This window comes from Dendrobates tinctorius, unplaced genomic scaffold (assembly GCF_039654945.1).
Source record: "Dendrobates tinctorius isolate UK_male_01 unplaced genomic scaffold, ASM3965494v1 ptg000063l, whole genome shotgun sequence".
Taxonomy (NCBI): domain Eukaryota; kingdom Metazoa; phylum Chordata; class Amphibia; order Anura; family Dendrobatidae; genus Dendrobates; species Dendrobates tinctorius.
In genome coordinates this window covers 625757-648356 of record NW_027361731.1, presented here as the reverse complement: position 1 = coordinate 648356, position 22600 = coordinate 625757, and the positions used below count along the sequence as shown (strand labels likewise).

Genomic DNA, 22600 nt, shown 5'->3' with positions numbered 1-22600 from the left:
TAGCCACGTGGGGGCGAAGGCACGCCCCCTGTGGTGAATTACAAAGCCCCCTGTATCTGCGGGTCGGGTGACCTTTCAGTGACCCCGGTCACCCGACCCGCAGGGGGGCTTTGAAGTCATGACGCCACATAGGCATCACTGGTCAGATTTGAACCAGGTTTCATGACGCCTATGTGGCGTCATTGGTCGTGAAGGGGTTAAGAGGGCGGGCGCGCGCGTGCCCTTAGAACATGGCCAGAGATCCATGTGGAAGTGCTGATGGGAGCATGAGGAAGAGAGGAACCAACTGCAGCACGAGTGAGTGAGCTGACATGCCGGGAATCCGGCTTGGTGCTAACATCGGACTACACCATCGAAAAAGCCGCCACAGCCGGTGGCTGAGAAAAATTTCTGACCTCTCTATATTTTGTGGTTACTACTCACCTGACCGGTTATAAGTAGTAATCTCCTCTTTACACGGCTCATCAATCCTCACATATGTCTCTGTAGTATTAATATGGGTCAGATTTTCACCCTAAAATAAATATTGTAAAAAGTCACAGACAGATGGAGAAGTCCCATCTATGATCAGCTCTAATCCTGTCATCTCCACCGTTCTCATTACACAAGTATAAAACATATAATACTGGTGGATAAAACAAAACTGAGCACAAGACCTTCACAGCCGTCTACACATCATAGGGGAGATCTCATGACACCTTCTCTCCATCTACCTGATGATCCTGAGGAACATTGAGATCTTCTTGTTTACAGTCCTCTGGAAGAAGAGGACGGGGACATCTCTCTGGTGTTGTCTTCTTACTGGATAGAACTGGAGAAAACACATACAGGGACTGAATTCATTCTTTACATGCAGATAATTATAGGCCATGTGTATTTAGTCCTATTACCTGGTGATGTGAGGGGCTGGGGAACCTCCATCATGACGTCCTTGTACACATCTTTGTGTCCTTCTAAATAATCCCACTCCACCATGGAGAAATAGATGGAGACATCCTGACACCTTATAGGAACCTGACACATACAAAGATACCGTCATCCCCCGATCCCTTCTTAGCATTACTATATAATGTCCCAACATTCCCAGCAGTGTCACCTCTCCAGTCAGCAGCTCAATCATCTTGTAGGTGAGTTCTAGGATCTTCTGCTCATTGATGTCCTCATATATCAGGGAGTGAGGTGGAGGCCCCGTGATTGAGCTCTGGAGTCTTGCCCATCCCTCAGACACAGGGGCCTGGCAGCGCTCACTAGAGGTCTTCTTCACTACTGTGTAATCCTGGTTATGGAGAGACACATTAATAAATCTCACTACAGACATTTCCAGAGTCCTCACCTCTCCAGTTCTGTCCATCTGTTATTCCCATAGATAAGAATGATGTAATGTGACATCATCAGAATCTCTCACCTCTCCAGTAAGACGGAAGAGGATCTCTAGGGTGAGGTGTAATATCCTCTCCGCCATCTTGTCTCTGTCCATATCCATCTTTGATGGGTAAATCAGGAAAATTCTCTTATATAGAAGATCTTCACTGAGAAGATCCGATATTGTAGACACCTGAATGAGAAGAAGATGAGCCGATGTAACATCATAAAAATCCTGTGTAATAATACAATTACTGGAGATAATAAGGGAAACATATGAGGAGATTTATTATTTTACAGTATTTAGTTTCCTTCTTTACATCTACTAATAAAACCTATATATTTAGGCCACAGACAACAAGCAGTTTCTCCCTCGGAGTCGGCAGCTGAATACGTTCCTCATAGACTCATCTTCCATAACGCTAATTCTCGTCTCATTTCCCGACACTGGAATCGGCATTAGCAATACTGCAGGAGATATTCATTACACGTGACAGGAGAAATAACTACTTCATGATGAGGACGACATCTTCATCTTCTACTACGGCTCTAGAAACAGATTTGTCCAGAGTCCGTCACTGACTCCATCCCCACCGGCCGTCTATATGAAGGTTTCCCGTCTTCCCCGCACTGGAATCTTCTATCATGTAAGATCTCAGCTCTGATTCACAAACAGAAGATTGAGGCTTTTAGAAATGATTTTTTGAAAGAACAAGACTGGTGCTATGTGATGATAATATCTCCCATGTACAGGGTTTTTTAAGAATTTTCCTGTAGGCTTCCGTCTATTACATGAAAAACACCAAAAAACACAGCACTGTGGGAACATTACACTGAGTATGGGGCCCCGTACTATGTGATTCTTATAAGGAGACAACACAAAACCCCCAAATATTACATTTTATAACAACCCCACAATTTGTGACTCCTCAGGGTAAATCGCTCTCTCACCATTGGATTAGAGCTGATACTATGAAGCTAAAGAGACTAAACAGACTTTCTGTCACCTCCATAAAGGGGCCTCCGACACCGACCTCCACCCGCAGAGCCGCACTCCACATAGAGAATAATGGAGCCTCCAGCACCGACCTCCACCCGCAGAGCCGCACTCCACATAGAGAATAATGGAGCCTCCAGCACCTACCTCCACCCGCAGAGCCGCACTCCACATAGAGAATAATGGAGCCTCCAGCACCGACCTCCACCCGCAGAGCCGCACTCCACATAGAGGATAATGGAGCCTCCGGCACCGACCTCCACCCGCAGAGCCACACTCAACATAGAGAATAATAGAGCCTTCAGCACCGACCTCCACCCGCACTCCACAGAGAATAATGGAGCCTCCGGCACCGACCTCCACCCGCAGAGCCGCACTCCACATAGAGAATAATGGAGCCTTCAGCACCGACCTCCACCCGCACTCCACATAGAGAATAATGGAGCCTCCGGCACCGACCTCCACCCGCAGAGCCGCACTCCACATAGAGAATAATGGAGCCTCCGGTACCGACCTCCACCCACAGAGCTGCACTCCACATAGAGAATAATGGAGCCTCCAGCACCGACCTCCACCCGCAGAGCCGCACTCCACATAGAGAATGGAGCTTCCAGCACCGACCTCCACCCGCAGAGCCGCACTCCACATAGAAAATAATGGAGCCTCCAGCACCGACCTCCACCCGCAGAGCCACACTCCACATAGAGAATAATGGAGCCTCCGGCACCGACCTCCACCCACAGAGCCGCACTCCACATAGAGAATAATGGAGTCTCCAGCACTGACCTCCACCCACAGAGCCACACTCCACATAGAGAATAATGGAGCTTCCAGCACCGACCTCCACCCGCAGAGCCGCACTCCAAATAGAGAATAATGGAGGCTCCAGCACCGACCTCCACCCACAGAGCCGCACTCCACATAGAGAATAATGGAGCCTTCGGCACCTACCTCCACCCGCAGAGCCGCACTCCACATAGAGAATAATGGAGCCTCCGGCACCGACCTCCACCCGCAGAGCCGCACTCCACATAGAGAATAATGGAGCCTCCAGCACCTACCTCCACCCGCAGAGCCGCACTCCACATAGAGAATAATGGAGCCTCCGGCACCTACCTCCACCCGCAGAGCCGCACTCCACAGAGAATAATGGAGCCTCCGGCACCGACCTCCACCTGCAGAGCCACACTCCACATAGAGAATAATGGAGCCTCCGGCACCGACCTCCACCTGCAGAGCCGCACTCCACATAGAGAATAATGGAGCCTCCAGTACCGACCTCCACCCGCAGAGCCGCACTCCACACAGAGAATAATGGAGCCTCCGGCACCTACCTCCACCCGCAGAGCCGCACTCCACATAGAGAATAATGGAGCCTCCGGCACCTACCTCCACCCGCAGAGCCGCACTCCACATAGAGAATAATGGAGCCTCCGGCACTTACCTCCACCCGCAGAGCCGCCCTCCACATAGAGAATAATGGAGCCTCCAGCACCGACCTCCACCCGCAGAGCCGCACTCCATATAGAGAATAATGGAGCCTCCAGTACCGACCTCCACCTGCAGAGCCGCACTCCACATAGAGAATAATGGAGCCTCCGGCACAGACCTCCACCCGCAGAGCCACACTCCACATAGAGAATAATGGAGCCTCCAGCACCGACCTCCACCCGCAGAGCCGCACCCCAAATAGAGAATAATGGAGCCTCCAGCACCGACCTCCACCCGCAGAGCCGCACTCCACAGAGAATAATGGAGCCTCCGGCACTTACCTCCACCCGCAGAGCCGCACTCCACATAGAGAATAATGGAGCCTCCAGTACCGACCTCCACCCGCAGAGCCGCACTCCACATAGAGAAAAATGGAGCCTCCGGCACAGACCTCCACCCGCAGAGCCGCACTCCACATAGAGAATAATGGAGCCTCCAGCACCGACCTCCACCCGCAGAGCCACACTCCACATAGAGAATAATGGAGCCTCCAGCACCTACCTCCACCCGCAGAGCCGCACTCCACATAGAGAAATGATTGACAAGATTGACCAAACAAGGCAAGTCTTCATCATTCAACCACCACAACCCCTTTGTATACCAGACCAATGCCCAAACCCCATAACCTCACTCTCCAACATCACTGAAGGGGAGCTTAATCGCCTCTTCTCCAAATCGCACCTCACAACGTGTGCACTTGATCCCATCCCACCTCATCCCCAACCTCACCACCACACTTATCCCATCCCTAACCCACCTCTTCAACCTATCACTAACGTCCGGTACCTTCCCTTCTGCTTTCAAGCATGCCACAATCACGCCTATCCTTAAAAAGCCAACCCTCGACCCAACCGCTATGTCCAGCTATCGCCCAATATCATTGCTTCCATTCGCTTCCAAACTCCTGGAACAGAACTTTCCTCCCACCTATCATCTAATTTGCTCTTTGACAATCTACAATCTGGTTTCCGCCCCCATCACTCCACTGAGACAGCCCTGACCAAAATTACGAACGACCTACTTACAGCCAAATCAAATGGACAATATTCTATACTCCTGCTTCTAGACCTGTCCGCTGCATTTGACACAGTTAACCACTGCCTCCTACTATAGATCCTCTCCTCCTTCGGCATCAAAGGCCTTGCCCTATCCTGGATCTCCTCATACCTTTCCAACCGCACATTCAGCGTCTCCCAGTCCCACACCACCTCCTCATCCCACCCTCTTTCTGTTGGAGTCTCCCAAGGCTCTGTTTTAGGACCCCTACTCTTCTCAATCTATACACTTGGTCTGGGGCAACTCATAAAGTCCCACGGATTCCACTACCACCTTTATGCTGATGACACTCAGATCTACCTCTCTGGCCCAGACGTCACCTCTCTGCTGTCCAGAATCCCAGAGTGTCTATCAGCCATATCCTCCTTCTCCTCTCGCTTCCTCAAACTCAATGCAGACAAATCTGAACTCATCATCTTTCCTCCATCTCACAGATCTTCCTTACCTGACATAGCTATAACAATTAATGACATCACACTTTCCCCAGTACCCGAAGTCCGCTGCCTCGGAGTAACCTTTGACTCTGCCCTGTCCTTCAAACCGCACATCCAAGCTCTTTCTACCTCCTGTCCCCTCCAGCTCAAAAATATTTCCAGAATCCGTCCTTTCCTCAACCCTCAATCTACTAAAATGCTTGTGCATGCCCTCATCATCTCCTGCCTCGACTACTGCAACATCCTTTTCAGGGGTCTCCCTGCTAACACCCTCGCACCTCTCCAGTCCATCTTTAACCCTGCCGCCCGACTAATTCATTTCTCTCCTCGCTACTCCCCTCTGTAAATCTCTTCACTGGCTCCCATTCCCTCAGCGTATCCAATTCAAATTACTAATACTGACCTACAAGGCCATCTTTAACCTGTCTCCCCCATATGTCTCTGAACTAATCTCCCGATACCTTCCCTCACGTAATCTCCGATCCTCCCAAGACTTCCTTCTCTCCTCCACACTTATTCGCTCCTCACCCAACCGCCTCCAAGACTTCTCCCGAATAGCCCCTATTCTCTGAAATTCTTTGCCCCAACAAGTCCGACTATCAACCACATTTGGATCCTTCAGACGGAACCTGAAAACCCACCTCTTCAAGAAAGCCTACAGCCAGCAATGACCCCGCTACCTCCTCTCTCACCACTACCGGAGATATCACCTCAACCAACACCACAACTGCTGCAACCCACCGACCTACTGTCTCCTTCCCCACCATCCTGTAGCATGTAAGCCCGAAAGGGCAGGATCCTCTCCCCTCGGTATCAGTCTGTGAATGTTAGCTTATTTACTGTAAGTAAGTGATATCTGTAATTTGTATGTAACCCCTTCTCATGTACAGCACCATGGAATCAATGGTGCTATATAAATACATAATAATAAAAATAATAGAGAATAATGGAGCCTCCGGCACCGACCTCCACCCGCAGAGCCGCACTCCACATAGAGAATAATGGAGCCTCCAGCACCGACCGCCACCCGCAGAGCCGCACTCCACATAGAGAATAATGGAGCCTCCAGCACCGACCTCCACCCGCAGAGCCGCACTCCACATAGAGAATAATGGAGCCTCCAGCACCGACCTCCACCCGCAGAGCCGCACTCCACAGAGAATAATGGAGCCTCCAGCACCGACCTCCACCCGCAGAGCCGCACTCCACATAGAGAATAATGGAGCCTCCAGCACTTACCTCCACCCGCAGAGCCACACTCCAAATAGAGAATAATGGAGCCTCCAGCACCGACCTCCACCCGCAGAGCCGCACTCCACATAGAGAATAATGGAGCCTCCAGCACCGACCTCCACCCGCAGAGCCGCACTCCACATAGAGAATAATGGAGCCTCCAGCACCGACCTCCACCCGCAGAGCCGCACTCCACATAGAGAATAATGGAGCCTCCAGCACCGACCTCCACCCGCAGAGCCACACTCCACATAGAGAATAATGGAGCCTCCAGCACCGACCTCCACCCGCAGAGCCGCACTCCACATAGAGAATAATGGAGCCTCCAGCACCGACCTCCACCCGCAGAGCCGCACTCCACATAGAGAATAATGGAGCCTCCAGCACCGACCTCCACCCGCAGTGCCGCACTCCACATAGAGAATAATGGAGCCTCCAGCACCGACCTCCACCCGCAGAGCCGAACTCCACCTAGAGAATAATGGAGCCTCCTGCACCGACCTCCACCCGCAGAGCCGCACTACACATAGAGAATAATGGAGACTCCGGCACCGACCTCCACCCGCAGTGCCACACTCCACATAGAGAATAATGGAGACTCCAGCACCGACCTCCACCCGCAGAGCCGCACTCCACCTAGAGAATAATGGAGCCTCCAACACCGACCTCCACCCGCAGAGCCGCACTCCACATAGAGAATAATGGGGCCTCCAGCACTGACCTCCACCCGCAGAGCCACACTCCACATAGAGAATAATGGAGCCTCCAGCACCGACCTCCACCCGCAGAGCCACACTCCACATAGAGAATAATGGAGCCTCCAGCACCGACCTCCACCCGCAGAGCCGCACTCCACATAGAGAATAATGGAGCCTCCAGCACCTACCTCCACCCGCAGAGCCGCACTCCACATAGAGAATAATGGAGCCTCCGGCACCAACCTCCACCCGCAGAGCCGCACTCCACATAGACAATAATGGAGCCTCCAGCACCGACCTCCACCCGCAGAGCCGCACTCCACATAGAGAATAATGGAGCCTCCGGCACCGACCTCCACCAGCAGAGCCGCACTCCACATAGAGAATAATGGAGCCTCCAGCACCGACCTCCACCCGTAGAGCCGCACTCCACATAGACAATAATGGAGCCTCCAGCACCGACCTCCACCCGCAGAGCCACACTCCACATAGAGAATAATGGAGCCTCCGGCACCGACCTCCACCAGCAGAGCCGCACTCCACATAGAGAATAATGGAGCCTCCAGCACCGACCTCCACCCGCAGAGCCGCACTCCACATAGACAATAATGGAGCCTCCAGCACCGACCTCCACCCGCAGAGCCACACTCCACATAGAGAATAATGGAGCCTCCGGCACCAACCTCCACCCGCAGAGCCGCACTCCACATAGACAATAATGGAGCCTCCAGCACCGACCTCCACCCGCAGAGCCGCACTCCACATAGAGAATAATGGGGCCTCCAGCACCGACCTCCACCCGCAGAGCCGCACTCCACATAGACAATAATGGAGCCTCCAGCACCGACCTCCACCAGCAGAGCCGCACTCCACATAGAGAATAATGGAGCCTCCAGCACCGACCTCCACCCGTAGAGCTGCACTCCACATATATGGCTGCTCTGTGCGCACAGGACCTGTGATGAGGTCACAGGAGGGGAGGAGTCAGGGGTCACATGATCAGGGGCTCAGGGTATCCAGGTTTCTACTGTGCTGGTTGTCATGGTGCTGGATGAGGTGGAGTTTATATGTACTAGGTGTATGGAGCGGAGCCGCCTTTGTACTGTATACTGTAAATGAATAGCACTATATACTGTGAGTGATGAGCGCTATATACAGTGACTGATGAGCTCTATATACACTGACTGATGAGCTCTATATACTGTGACTGATGAGCACTATGTACAGTGACTGATGAGCGCTATATACAGTGGCTGATGAGCGCTATATACAGTGGCTGATGAGCGCTATATACAGTGGCTGATGAGCTCTATATACAGTGACTGATGAGCTCTATATACAGTGTCTGATGAGCGCTATATACAGTGACTGATGAGCACTATGTACAGTGACTGATGAGCGCTATATACAGTGACTGATGAGCGCTATATACAGTGACTGATGAGCACTATATACAGTGACTGATGAGCTCTATATACAGTGACTGATGAGCTCTATATACAGTGTCTGATGAGCGCTATATACAGTGATTGATGAGCGCTATATACAGTGACTGATGAGCACTATATACAGTGACTGATGAGCGCTATATACAGTGACTGATGAGCACTATATACAGTGACTGATGAGCACTATATACAGTGTCTGATGAGCACTATATACAGTGACTGATGAGCACTATATACAGTGACTGATGAGCACTATATACTGTGACTGATGGGCACTATATACAGTGACTGATGAGCGCTATATACAGTGACTGATGAGCGCTATATACAGTGACTGATGAGCACTATATACACTGACTGATGAGCGCTATATACAGTGACTGATGAGCGCTATATACTGTGAGTGATGAGCGCTATATACAGTGACTGATGAGCTCTATATACACTGACTGATGAGCTCTATATACTGTGACTGATGGGCACTATATACTGTGACTGATGAGCGCTATATACAGTGACTGATGAGCGCTATATACAGTGACTGATGAGCACTATATACAGTGTCTGATGAGCACTATATACAGTGACTGATGAGCTCTATATACTGTGACTGATGAGCACTATATACAGTGTCTGATGAGCACTATATACAGTGTCTGATGAGCACTATATACAGTGACTGATGGGCACTATATACTGTGACTGATGAGCACTATATACAGTGTCTGATGAGCACTATATACAGTGACTGATGAGCACTATGTACAGTGACTGATGAGCGCTATATACAGTGGCTGATGAGCGCTATATACAGTGACTGATGAGCGCTATATACAGTGACTGATGAGCACTATATACAGTGACTGATGAGCTCTATATACAGTGACTGATGAGCTCTATATACAGTGTCTGATGAGCGCTATATACAGTGATTGATGAGCGCTATATACAGTGACTGATGAGCACTATATACAGTGACTGATGAGCGCTATATACAGTGACTGATGAGCACTATATACAGTGACTGATGAGCACTATATACAGTGTCTGATGAGCACTATATACAGTGACTGATGAGCACAATATACAGTGACTGATGAGCACTATATACTGTGACTGATGGGCACTATATACAGTGACTGATGAGCGCTATATACAGTGACTGATGAGCACTATATACAGTGACTGATGAGCACTATATACACTGACTGATGAGCGCTATATACAGTGACTGATGGGCACTATATACTGTGAGTGATGAGCGCTATATACAGTGACTGATGAGCACTATATACAGTGACTGATGAGCACTATATACAGTGTCTGATGAGCACTATATACAGTGACTGATGAGCACTATATACAGTGACTGATGAGCACTATATACAGTGACTGATCAGCACTATATACAGTGACTGATGAGCACTATATACAGTGTCTGATGAGCACTATATACAGTGACTGATGAGCACTATATACAGTGACTGATGAGCACTATATACTGTGACTGATGGGCACTATATACAGTGACTGATGAGCGCTATATACAGTGACTGATGAGCACTATATACAGTGACTGATGAGCACTATATACACTGACTGATGAGCGCTACTGTGACTGATGGGCACTATATACTGTGAGTGATGAGCGCTATATACAGTGACTGATGAGCTCTATATACACTGACTGATGAGCTCTATATACAGTGACTGATGGGCACTATATACTGTGACTGATGGGCACTATATACTGTGACTGATGAGCGCTATATACAGTGACTGATGAGCGCTATATACAGTGACTGATGAGCACTATATACAGTGTCTGATGAGCACTATATACAGTGACTGATGAGCTCTATATACTGTGACTGATGGGCACTATATACTGTGACTGATGAGCACTATATACAGTGTCTGATGAGCACTATATACAGTGACTGATGAGCGCTATATACAGTGACTGAAGAGCACTATGTACAGTGACTGATGAGCGCTATATACAGTGGCTGATGAGCGCTATATACAGTGACTGATGAGCGCTATATACAGTGACTGATGAGCACTATATACAGTGACTGATGAGCTCTATATACAGTGACTGATGAGCTCTATATACAGTGTCTGATGAGCGCTATATACAGTGATTGATGAGCGCTATATACAGTGACTGATGAGCGCTATATACAGTGACTGATGAGCGCTATATACAGTGACTGATGAGCGCTATATACAGTGACTGATGAGCGCTATATACAGTGTCTGATGAGCACTATATACAGTGACTGATGAGCACTATATACAGTGTCTGATGAGCACTATATACAGTGACTGATGAGCACTATATACAGTGTCTGATGAGCACTATATACAGTGACTGATGAGCTCTATATACAGTGACTGATGAGCACTATATACAGTGACTGATGAGCACTATATACAGTGTCTGATGAGCACTATATACAGTGACTGATGAGCACTATATACAGTGTCTGATGAGCACTATATACAGTGACTGATGAGCACTATATACTGTGACTGATGAGCGCTATATACAGTGACTGATGAGCGCTATATACAGTGTCTGATGAGCGCTATATACAGTGATTGATGAGCGCTATATACAGTGACTGATGAGCACTATATACAGTGACTGATGAGCGCTATATACAGTGAATGATGAGCTCTATATACAGTGACTGATGAGCTCTATATACAGTGTCTGATGAGCGCTATATACAGTGACTGATGGGCACTATATACAGTGACTGATGAGCACTATATACAGTGTCTGATGAGCACTATATACAGTGACAGATGGGCGCTATATACAGTGACTGATGAGCGCTATATACAGTGACTGATGCGCGCTATATACAGTGACTGATGAGCACTATATACAGTGACTGATGAGCGCTATATACAGTGACTGATGAGCGCTATATACAGTGACTGATGAGCACTATATCCAGTGACTGATGAGCGCTATATACAGTGTCTGATGAGCGCTATATACAGTGACTGATGGGTACTATATACTGTGACTGATGAGCACTATATACAGTGACTGATGAGCACTATATACAGTGACTGATGAGCACTACATACAGTGACTGATGAGCACTATATACAGTGTCTGATGAGCACTATACACAGTGTCTGATGAGCACTATATACAGTGACTGATGAGCACTATATACAGTGACTGATGGGCACTATATACAGTGATTGATGGGCACTATATACAGTGTCTGATGAGCACTATATACAGTGACTGATGAGCACTATATACAGTGACTGATGAGCACTATATACAGTGACTGATGAGCACTATATACTGTGACTGATGACCGCTATATACAGTGACTGATGGGCACTATATGCAGTGACTGATGAGCGCTATATACAGTGACTGATGAGCGCTATATACAGTGACTGATGAGCGCTATATACAGTGAATGATGAGCGCTATATACAGTGACTGATGAGCTCTATATACAGTGAATGATGAGCACTATATACAGTGACTGATGAGCACTATAAACAGTGTCTGATGAGCACTATATACAGTGACTGATGAGCACTATATACAGTGTCTGATGAGCACTATATACAGTGACTGATGGGCACTATATACAGTGACTGATGGGCACTATATGCAGTGACTGATGAGCACTATATACAGTGACTGATGAGCACTATATACAGTGACTGATGAGAACTATATACAGTGACTGATGAGCGCTATATACAGTGAATGATGAGCGCTATATACAGTGACTGATGAGCTCTATATACAGTGTCTGATGAGCACTATATACAGTGTCTGATGAGCACTATATACAGTGACTGATGAGCACTATATACAGTGACTGATGAGCACTACATACAGTGACTGATGAGCACTATATACAGTGTCTGATGAGCACTATGTACAGTGACTGATGAGCACTATATACTGTGACTGATGAGCACTATATACTGTGACTGATGACCGCTATATACAGTGACTGATGAGCATTATATACAGTGACTGATGGGCACTATATGCAGTGACTGATGGGCACTATATGCAGTGACTGATGAGTGCTATATAGAGTGTCTGATGAGCACTATATACAGTGACTGATGAGCGCTATATACAAAGACTAATGAGCACTATATACAGTGACTGACTGATGAGAACTATATACTGTGACTGATGACCGTTATATACAGTTACTGATGAACGCTATATACAGTGACTGATGAGCGCTATATACAGTGACTGATGAGCACCATATACAGTGACTGATGAGCGCTATATACAGTGACTGATGGACACTATCTACAGTGACTGATGAGCACTATGTACAGTGACTGATGAGCTCTATATTCAGTGACTGATGAGCACTATATACAGTGACTGATGAGCACTATATACTGTGACTGATGAGCACTATATACTGTGACTGATGAGCACTATATACAGTGACTGATGAGCTCTATATACAGTGACTGATGAGCTCTATATACAGTGACTGATGAGCACTATATACAGGGACTGATGAGCACTATATACTGTGACTGATGAGCACTATATACAGTGACTGATGAGCGCTATTTACTGTGACTGATGAGCGCTATATACAGTGACTGATGAGCGCTATATACAGTGACTGATGAGCGCTATATACATTGACTGATGAGCACTATATACTGTGACTGATGAGCACTATATACTGTGACTGATGAGCACTATATACTGTGACTGATGAGCAGTATATACTGTGACTGATGGGCTCTATATACAGTGACTGATGAGCACTATATACAGTGACTGATGAGCACTATATACTGTGACTGATGAGCACTATATACTGTGACTAATGAGCACTATATACAGTGGCTGATGAGCGCTATATACAGTGACTGATAGACACTATATACAGTAGCTGATGAGCACTATATACTGTGACTGATGAGCACTATATACAGTGACTGATGAGCACTATATACAGTGACTGATGAGCTCTATATTCAGTGACTGATGAGCACTATATACTGTGACTGATGAGCACTATATACTGTGACTGATGAGCACTATATACAGTGACTGATGAGCTCTATATACAGTGACTGATGAGCTCTATATACAGTGACTGATGAGCACTATATACAGGGACTGATGAGCACTATATACTGTGACTGATGAGCACTATATACAGTGACTGATGAGCGCTATTTACTGTGACTGATGAGCGCTATATACAGTGACTGATGGACACTATCTACAGTGACTGATGAGCACTATATACAGTGACTGATGAGCTCTATATTCAGTGACTGATGAGCACTATATACAGTGACTGATGAGCACTATATACTGTGACTGATGAGCACTATATACTGTGACTGATGAGCACTATATACAGTGACTGATGAGCTCTATATACAGTGACTGATGAGCTCTATATACAGTGACTGATGAGCACTATATACTGTGACTGATGAGCACTATATACAGTGACTGATGAGCGCTATTTACTGTGACTGATGAGCGCTATATACAGTGACTGATGAGCGCTATATACAGTGACTGATGAGCGCTATATACATTGACTGATGAGCACTATATACTGTGACTGATGAGCACTATATACTGTGACTGATGAGCACTATATACTGTGACTGATGAGCAGTATATACTGTGACTGATGGGCTCTATATACAGTGACTGATGAGCACTATATACAGTGACTGATGAGCACTATATACTGTGACTGATGAGCACTATATACTGTGACTAATGAGCACTATATACAGTGGCTGATGAGCGCTATATACAGTGACTGATAGACACTATATACAGTAGCTGATGAGCACTATATACTGTGACTGATGAGCACTATATACAGTGACAGATGGGCACTATATACAGTGACTGATGAGCGTTATATACAGTGACTGATGGGCCCTATACAGTGACTGATGAGCACAATATACTGTGACTGATGAGCACTATATACAGAGACTGATGGGCTCTATATACAGTGACTGATGGGCACTATATACAGTGACTGATGGGCACTGTATACAGTGACTGATGGGCACTGTATACAGTGACTGATGTGTACTATATACTGTGACTGATGAGCTCTATATATAGTGACTGATGAGCACTATATACAGTGACTGATGAGCACTATATACTGTGACTGATGGACACTATATACAGTGACTGATGAGCACTATATACTGTGACTGATGAGCACTATATACAGTGGCTGATGAGCGCTATATACAGTGACTGATGGACACTATAAACAGTGACTAATGAGCACTATATACAGTGACTGATGAGCGCTATATTCAGTGACTGATGTGCACTATATACTATGACTGATGAGCACTATATACAGTGACTGATGAGCTCTATATACAGTGACTGATGAGCACTATATACAGGGACTGATGAGAACTATATACTGTGACTGATGAGCACTATATACTGTGACTGATGAGCACTATATACAGTGACTGATGAGCACTATATACAGTGACTGATGAGCGCTATATACAGTGACTGATGGGCGCTACATACAGTGACTGATGAGCGCTATATACAGTGACTGATGAGCGCTATATAGTGACTGATGAGCTCTATATACTGTGACTGATGAGCACTATATACAGTGACTGATGAGCACTATATACAGTGACTGATGAGCACTATATACAGTGACTGATGAGCACTATATACAGTGACTGATGTGCACTATATACAGTGACTAATGGGCACTATAAACAGTGACTAATGAGCACTATATACAGTGACTTATGAGCACTATATACAGTGACTGATGGGCTCTATATACATTGACTGATGGGCACTATATACAGTGACTGATGGGCACTATATACAGTGACTGATGGGCACTACATACAGTGACTGATGAGCACTACATACAGTGACTGATGAGCACTATATACTGTGACTGATGAGCACTATATACAGAGACTGATGAGCACTATATACAGAGACTGATGGGCACTATATACAGTGACTGATGGGCACTGTATACAGTGACTGATGTGCACTATATTCTATGACTGAAGAGCACTATATACAGAGACTGATGAGCACTATATACAGTGTCTGATGAGCACTACATACAGTGACTGATGAGCTCTATATACAGTGACTGATGTGCACTATATACAGTGACTGATGAGCGCTATATACAGTGACTGATGAGCACTATAAGCAGTGACTGATGAACACTATGTACAGTGACTGATGAGCACTATATACAGTGACTGATGTGCACTATATACAGTGACTGATGAGCTCTATATAGTGACTAATGAGCACTATATACTGAGATTGATGAGTACTATAAGCAGTGATTGTTGAGCGCTATATACTGTGACTGATGAGCACTATATACAGTGGCTGATGAGCACTATATACACTTACTGATGAGCACTATATACAGTGACTGATGTGCACTATATAGTGACTGATGAGCTCCATATACAGTGACTGATGAGCACTATATACAGAGACTGATGGGCTCTATATACAGTGACTGATGAGCGCTATATACAGTGACTGATGAGCGCTATATACAGTGATCGATGAGCACTATATACAGTGACTGATGGACACTACATACAGAGACTGATGGGCACTGTATACAGTGACTGATGGGCACTATATACTGTGACTGATGAGCACTATATGCAGAGATTGATGGGCTCTATATACAGTGACTGATGGGCACTATATACAGTGACTGAAGGGCACTATATACAGTGACTGAAGGGCACTATATACAGTGACTGATGGGCACTGTATACAGTGACTGATGTGCACTATATACTATGACTGATGAGCACTATATACAGTACAGTGGGTGCTGAGCACTATTTACTGTGACTGATGAGATCAATATGCAGTGACTGATGAGCTCTATATACAGTGACTGATGGGCACTATATACAGTAACTGATGAGCACTATATACTGTGACTGATGAGCACTATATACAGTGACTGATGAGCTCTATATACAGTGACTGATGAGCTCTATATAGTGACTAATGAGCACGATAAACTGAGATTGATGAGCACTATAAGGGTATGTGCACACGCTGCGGATTCACCTGCGGGTTTTTTCCCGCGGAAATGCACGTAAAGTGACCTGCGGTTTTGCTGCGGTTTGGCCTGCGGTTTTGCCCTGCGATTTCACACCTCTACTATGTTAAAGGTGTGAAACCGCAGCAGAATCCGCAGAAACAATTGACATGCTGCGGAAAAAAAAACGCAGCTTTTCCGCAGGTAAAAAACCGCAGCGTGAGCACTGCGGTTTTGAAAACCCATAGGCTAACACAGTGAAGTACCATGTCTGCGGAACTGCTGCAGTTCTGCAGGGCCAAAACCGCAGCAGAACCGCAACAAAACCGCAGCGAGTGCACATGGCCTAAGCAGTGATTGTTGAGCGCTATATACTGTGACTGATGAGCACTATATACAGTGGCTGATGAGCACTACATAGACTTACTGATGAGCACTATATACAGTGGCTGATGAGCACTATATACAGTGACTGATGAGCACTATATACAGTGACTGATGGGCACTATATACAGTGACTGATGGGCACTATATACTGTGGCTGATGAGCACTATATACAGTGACTGATGAGCACTATATACAGTGACTGGTGAGCACTACATACAGTGATTTATGAGCACTATATACAGTGACTGATGAGCACTATATACAGTGATTTATGAGCAGTATATACAGTTGTGGCCAAAAGCATTGACACCCCTGCAATTCTGTCAGATAATACTCAGTTTCTTCCTGAAAATGATTGCAAACACAAATTCTTTGTTATTATTATCTTCATTTAATTTGTCTTAAATGAAAAAACACAAAAAGAATTGTCCTAAAGCCAAATTGGATATAATTCCACACCAAACATAAAAAAGAGGGTGGACAAAAGTATTGGCACTGTTCGAAAAATCATGTGATGCTTCTCTAATTTGTCTAATTAACAGCACCTGTAACTTACCTGTGGCACCTAACAGGTGTTGGCAATAACTAAATCACACTTGCAGCCAGTTGACATAGATTTAAGTTGACTCAACCTCTGTCCTTGTGTCCTTGTGTGTACCACATTGAGCATGGAGAAAAGAAAGAAGACCAAAGAACTGTGAGAACTTGAGAAACCAAATTGTGAGGAAGCATGAGCAATCTCAAGGCTACAAGACCATCTCCAAAGACCTGAATGTTCCTGTGTCTACCGTGTGCAGTGTCATCAAGAAGTTTAAAGCCCATGGCACTGTGGCTAATCTCCCTAGATGTGGACGGAAAAGAAAAATTGACAAGAGATTTTAACACAAGATTGTGCGGATGTTGGATAAAGAACCTCGACTAACATCCAAACAAGTTCAAGCTGCCCTGCAGTCCGAGGGTACAACGGTGTCAACCCGTACTATCCGTAGGCATCTGAATGAAAAGGGACTGTATGGTAGGAGACCCAGGAAGACCCCACTTCTTACCCCGAGACATAAAAAAGCCAGGCTGGAGTTTGCCAAAACTTACCTGAAAAAGCCTAAAACATTTTGGAAGAATGTTCTCTGGTCAGATGAGACAAAAGTAGAGCTTTTTGGACAAAGGCATCAACATAGAGTTTACAGGAGAAAAAAAGAGGCATTCAAAGAAAAGAACACGGTCCCTACAGTCAAACATGGCGGAGGTTCCCTGATGTTTTGGGGTTGCTTTGCTGCCTCTGGCACTGGACTGCTTGACCATGTGCATGGCATTATGAAGTCTGAAGACTACCAACAAATTTTGCAGCATAATGTAGGGCCCAGTGTGAGAAAGCTGGGTCTCCCTCAGAGGTCATGGGTCTTCCAGCAGGACAATGACCCAAAACACACTTCAAAAAGCACTAGAAAATGGCTTGAGAGAAAGCACTGGAGACTTCTAAGGTGGCCAGCAATGAGTCCAGACCTGAATCCCATAGAACACCTGTGGAGAGATCTAAAAATGGCAGTTTGGAGAAGGCACCCTTCTAATATCAGGGACCTGGAGCAGTTTGCCAAAGAAGAATGGTCTAAAATTCCAGCAGAGCATTGTAAGAAACTCACTGATGGTTACAGTTATTTTGGCTAAAGGTTGTGAAACCAAGTATTAGGCTGAGGGTGCCAATACTTTTGTCTGGCCCATTTTTGGAGTTTTGTGTGAAATGATCAATGTTTTGCTTTTTGCTTCATTCTCTTTTGTGTTTTTTCATTTAAGACAAATTAAATGAAGATAATAATACCAAAGAATTTGTGTTTGCAATCATTTTCAGGAAGAAACTGAGTATTATCTGACAGAATTGCAGGGGTGTCAGTACTTTTGGCCACAACTGTACTGTGACTGATGAGCACTATATACAGTGACTGATGAGCACTATATACAGTGACTGATGAGCGCTATATACAGTGACTGATGAGCACTATATACAGTGACTGATGAGCACTATATACAGTGACTGATGAGCACTATATACAGTGACTGATGAGCACTATATACTGTGACTGATGAGCACTATATACAGTGACTGATGAGCGCTATATACAGTGACTGATGAGCACTATATACAGTGACTGATGAGCACTATATACTGTGACTGATGAGCACTATATACAGTGACTGATGAGCACTATATACTGTGACTGATGAGCACTATATACAGTGACTGATGAGCTCTATATACAGTGACTGATGAGCACTATATACTGTGACTGATGAGCACTATATACAGTGACTGATGAGCACTATATACAGTGACTGATGAGCACTATATACAGTGACTGATGAGCACTATATACTGTGACTGATGAGCACTATATACAGTGTCTGATGAGCAGGGCCCGACTGGGACAAAAAGCAGCCCTGCCACACTCATCCCTCCAGCCCACATAATATAACACGTCCCACCCCCGATCAGTGGGTTTTTATTCACTAACTAGCGGCTTGTTTGTTTTTCACACTGGAGTGGCGCTTCAAGTGTAAACCCCCTAACCCCAGTGATATTCTCATCCTCCATTATCTTTCCAGCACCGCTCTGGTCCCACAGTGCCATTTTGTAAGCACAGCTTCTGACAGCCGGAGGTCAGGAGTTACATCACAAGCTCTCAGTACAAGGTTATTGGAGCGAGAACGAGGCCTGGACAAGGTTCTCATAGACATGTACTGAAAGGTGATCTCCGCGCCGCTCCATGAACACTAGTGCTGTTAGTAGGTCACTATTCACAGGAGATGAAGTGAAGCAATGCTGGAGACCAATGAAGACAGCGGAAGGTGAGTATGAGACAGGGGGCAGCGAACTTACATTTAAAGCACCACTCCAGCCGTGCAATAAAAACAATGGTGGAGTGGTGCTTTAAAGGAGCCACATATGAACGGCGCCGCAGTGCGCAGGATCGACCACAGATCTATTTACATGATGCTCTTCAGAGGTCCGGTTCTCAGGATTATGGGGGTTCCAGCAATTGGCAAGTTATCCCATATCCCGAGGAGAGGGGATTATTTGGGGTACCTCAACAAGACAGGAGAAGTGTATATATACAGAATAAGGCCCTGGTCACACGATCAGTATTTTACCTCAGTATTTGTAAGCCCCAGCCAGGAGCGGGTGATACATACAGAAGTGGTGACGGGTTTCTATCAGACGTTTCCTCTGATTGTTCCTCTCCTGGTTTTGGCTACAAATACTGAGGTAAAAAACTCACCAAATACTGAATGTGTGAATGTGGCCGTAATAGTGAGAATCACACCCAGTATACAGGACAGGAGAAGTGGTGCTGTGCAGGGTGTGTGTGGTGGCTCCACACTATTTACTACATGTGTGTACGGTACCAATACGTGGACTATGTTGTGGTGCGTCCTGTGGAGCTGTGATATAGTTATCTAGTGGGCGCTGCGCCTTGGTATATAATTTGTAGTGGGGAGTCCACATCATATACAGAGCTCCACACTATATACTGTGGTATAAAGCCTGGTATGGAGCGGTGCGTATATTATATAGTGTAGGGACGTGCCTGTGTATATAGTATAGCGTCCACACCATCAAATATAGCCTCAAATATTCGTGAAAACATTATATATATATATATATATATATATATATTCTCTCTCCATATACTAGCACACACTGATAGCAACACCGCAGAAGAAATGCTAGCACAGGCTTCCAGTATCTCTTGTTTCAGATGTAGCACATCTCATATCTTCACAACATAGACAATTGCCTTCAGATCACCCCAAAGATAAAAGTCTAAGGGGGTCAGATCAGATCGGAAGTGAGGTCGGCACTAGGCACATCACACACGCCTGCTGCGCACGGTTCTCAGCTCAAAGCCGGTAGTGGCAGCAGGTGATGTGAAGGAGCTGCCGCGTGGCTGCTTACTGCTGCCGGCTATAGAATAAAGCGGGCACCGCTTGGTGCACGCTATTCGCGTGCAGGGCATGGACAATTGAAGGAGGCAGGGGCTGGGGGCAGGGCCCACCGGAGGATTCTCTGGTGTCCCAGTGCCTCAGTCCGACGCTGTGTGCATGTGTCTATATATTACACTTACTGACCCAACTCCACATCACTTGCTGGCTTTAGATGGTTGTCCAAGACTTTTAACCTTGGTGTATCCTTAGAACAGGTCATCAATGGCTGGATTGTGACACATAATCCCCCTACTGAACAGCTGTCCTGTGTCTGCCGCAGTCAGAGCTGCTCGGTTAAGGAGCGGCTCCATCTCTACTCCTCTTTGGTCAGACCTCATCTGGAATATTGTGTCCAGTTTTGGGCACCACATTTTAAAAAAGACATCAACAAACTGGAGCAAGTTCAGAAAAGAGCGACCAGAATGGTGACCGGTCTGCAAACCCTGTCTTATGAGGAAAGGTTGCAGGATTTGGGAATGTTTAGTTTGCAAAAGAGAAGACTGAGAGGAGACTTAATAGCTGTCTACAAATATCTAAAGGGCTGTCACATTGTAGAAGGATCAACTTTATTCTCATTTGCACAAGGAAAGACTAGAAGCAATGGGATGAAACTGAATGGGAAGAGACACAGATTAGATATTAGAAAAAACTTTTTGACAGTTAGAGTGATCAATGAGTGGAACAGGCTGCCACGAGAAGTGGTGAGTTCTCCTTCAATGGAAGTCTTCAAACAGAGGCTGGACAGACATCTGACTGGGATGATTTAGCGAATCCTGCTTTGAGCAGGGGGTTGGACCAGATGGCCCAGGAGGTCCCTTCCAACTCTACGATTCTATGATTCTATGATTCTATGATTCTATGATCTCCTGTATTTCCATAGGTGACGGATGTGCAGGACGCGGCCTCTGTACAGTAGACTGAGCAGCTCAGTAACTGTAGGTGGAAGCTCCAGCTGATCGGCCGGGCTGCCAGGCTTCACATCTCCACAGAACAGACATTGATCCTAAGGCCGAGATCACACATGCGAGAAACACGGCCGAGTCTCGCATGTTGGCACTCGGGAGTGGAGCGTGCGGCTCCATGTATTGCTATGCGGCCGCATGCTCCACTCCCGAGTGCCGGCGGCAGTGCCGGGTATTCACATGGGAAACTCGGCCGTGTCACTCGCATGTGTGATCCCGACCTAAGGCGATCAATGGTGAAGTCGTGGACACCTCTTTACACCTGTTCTAAATGCAATACTACCTGAATGATCATTACTATAACGTCACTGTATCTATAGTATGTAACCAGTGCTGCAGCCAGATTCTATGTGACTTGCTGGGTATTGTAGTGCTGTGCACAACCAGCAGGGAACATTTGGAGCATTTAGACACCTTTGTTTCAAGTTGAAATAAACTC

The 22600-nt window shown here is 46.2% G+C and overlaps 2 protein-coding genes across 3 annotated transcripts in view; both read right to left on the bottom strand.

Moving 5' to 3' along the window:
* The window catches only part of LOC141094167 (uncharacterized), a 219457-nt gene that overhangs the window by 129678 nt on the left and 67179 nt on the right, over nucleotides 1-22600 (bottom strand). The gene's annotated exons all lie outside the window — the stretch shown is intronic.
* The window catches only part of LOC141094134 (uncharacterized), a 51602-nt gene that overhangs the window by 19137 nt on the left and 9865 nt on the right, over nucleotides 1-22600 (bottom strand). The window contains exons 1-6 of one of the 2 annotated variants that reach the window (XM_073579869.1): nucleotides 7625-7692; nucleotides 1406-1555; nucleotides 1097-1276; nucleotides 891-1014; nucleotides 714-811; nucleotides 424-514 (exon numbers count right to left, since the gene is read on the bottom strand). In XM_073579869.1, coding sequence (XP_073435970.1) covers nucleotides 424-514; nucleotides 714-811; nucleotides 891-1014; nucleotides 1097-1276; nucleotides 1406-1555; nucleotides 7625-7651 — 670 coding nt within the window. In that variant the 5' untranslated portion in view covers nucleotides 7652-7692. Of the gene's footprint in view, nucleotides 1-423; nucleotides 515-713; nucleotides 812-890; nucleotides 1015-1096; nucleotides 1277-1405; nucleotides 1556-7624; nucleotides 7693-22600 lie in introns of those variants that run through there. The other variant, XR_012233024.1, reaches the window with a different exon arrangement.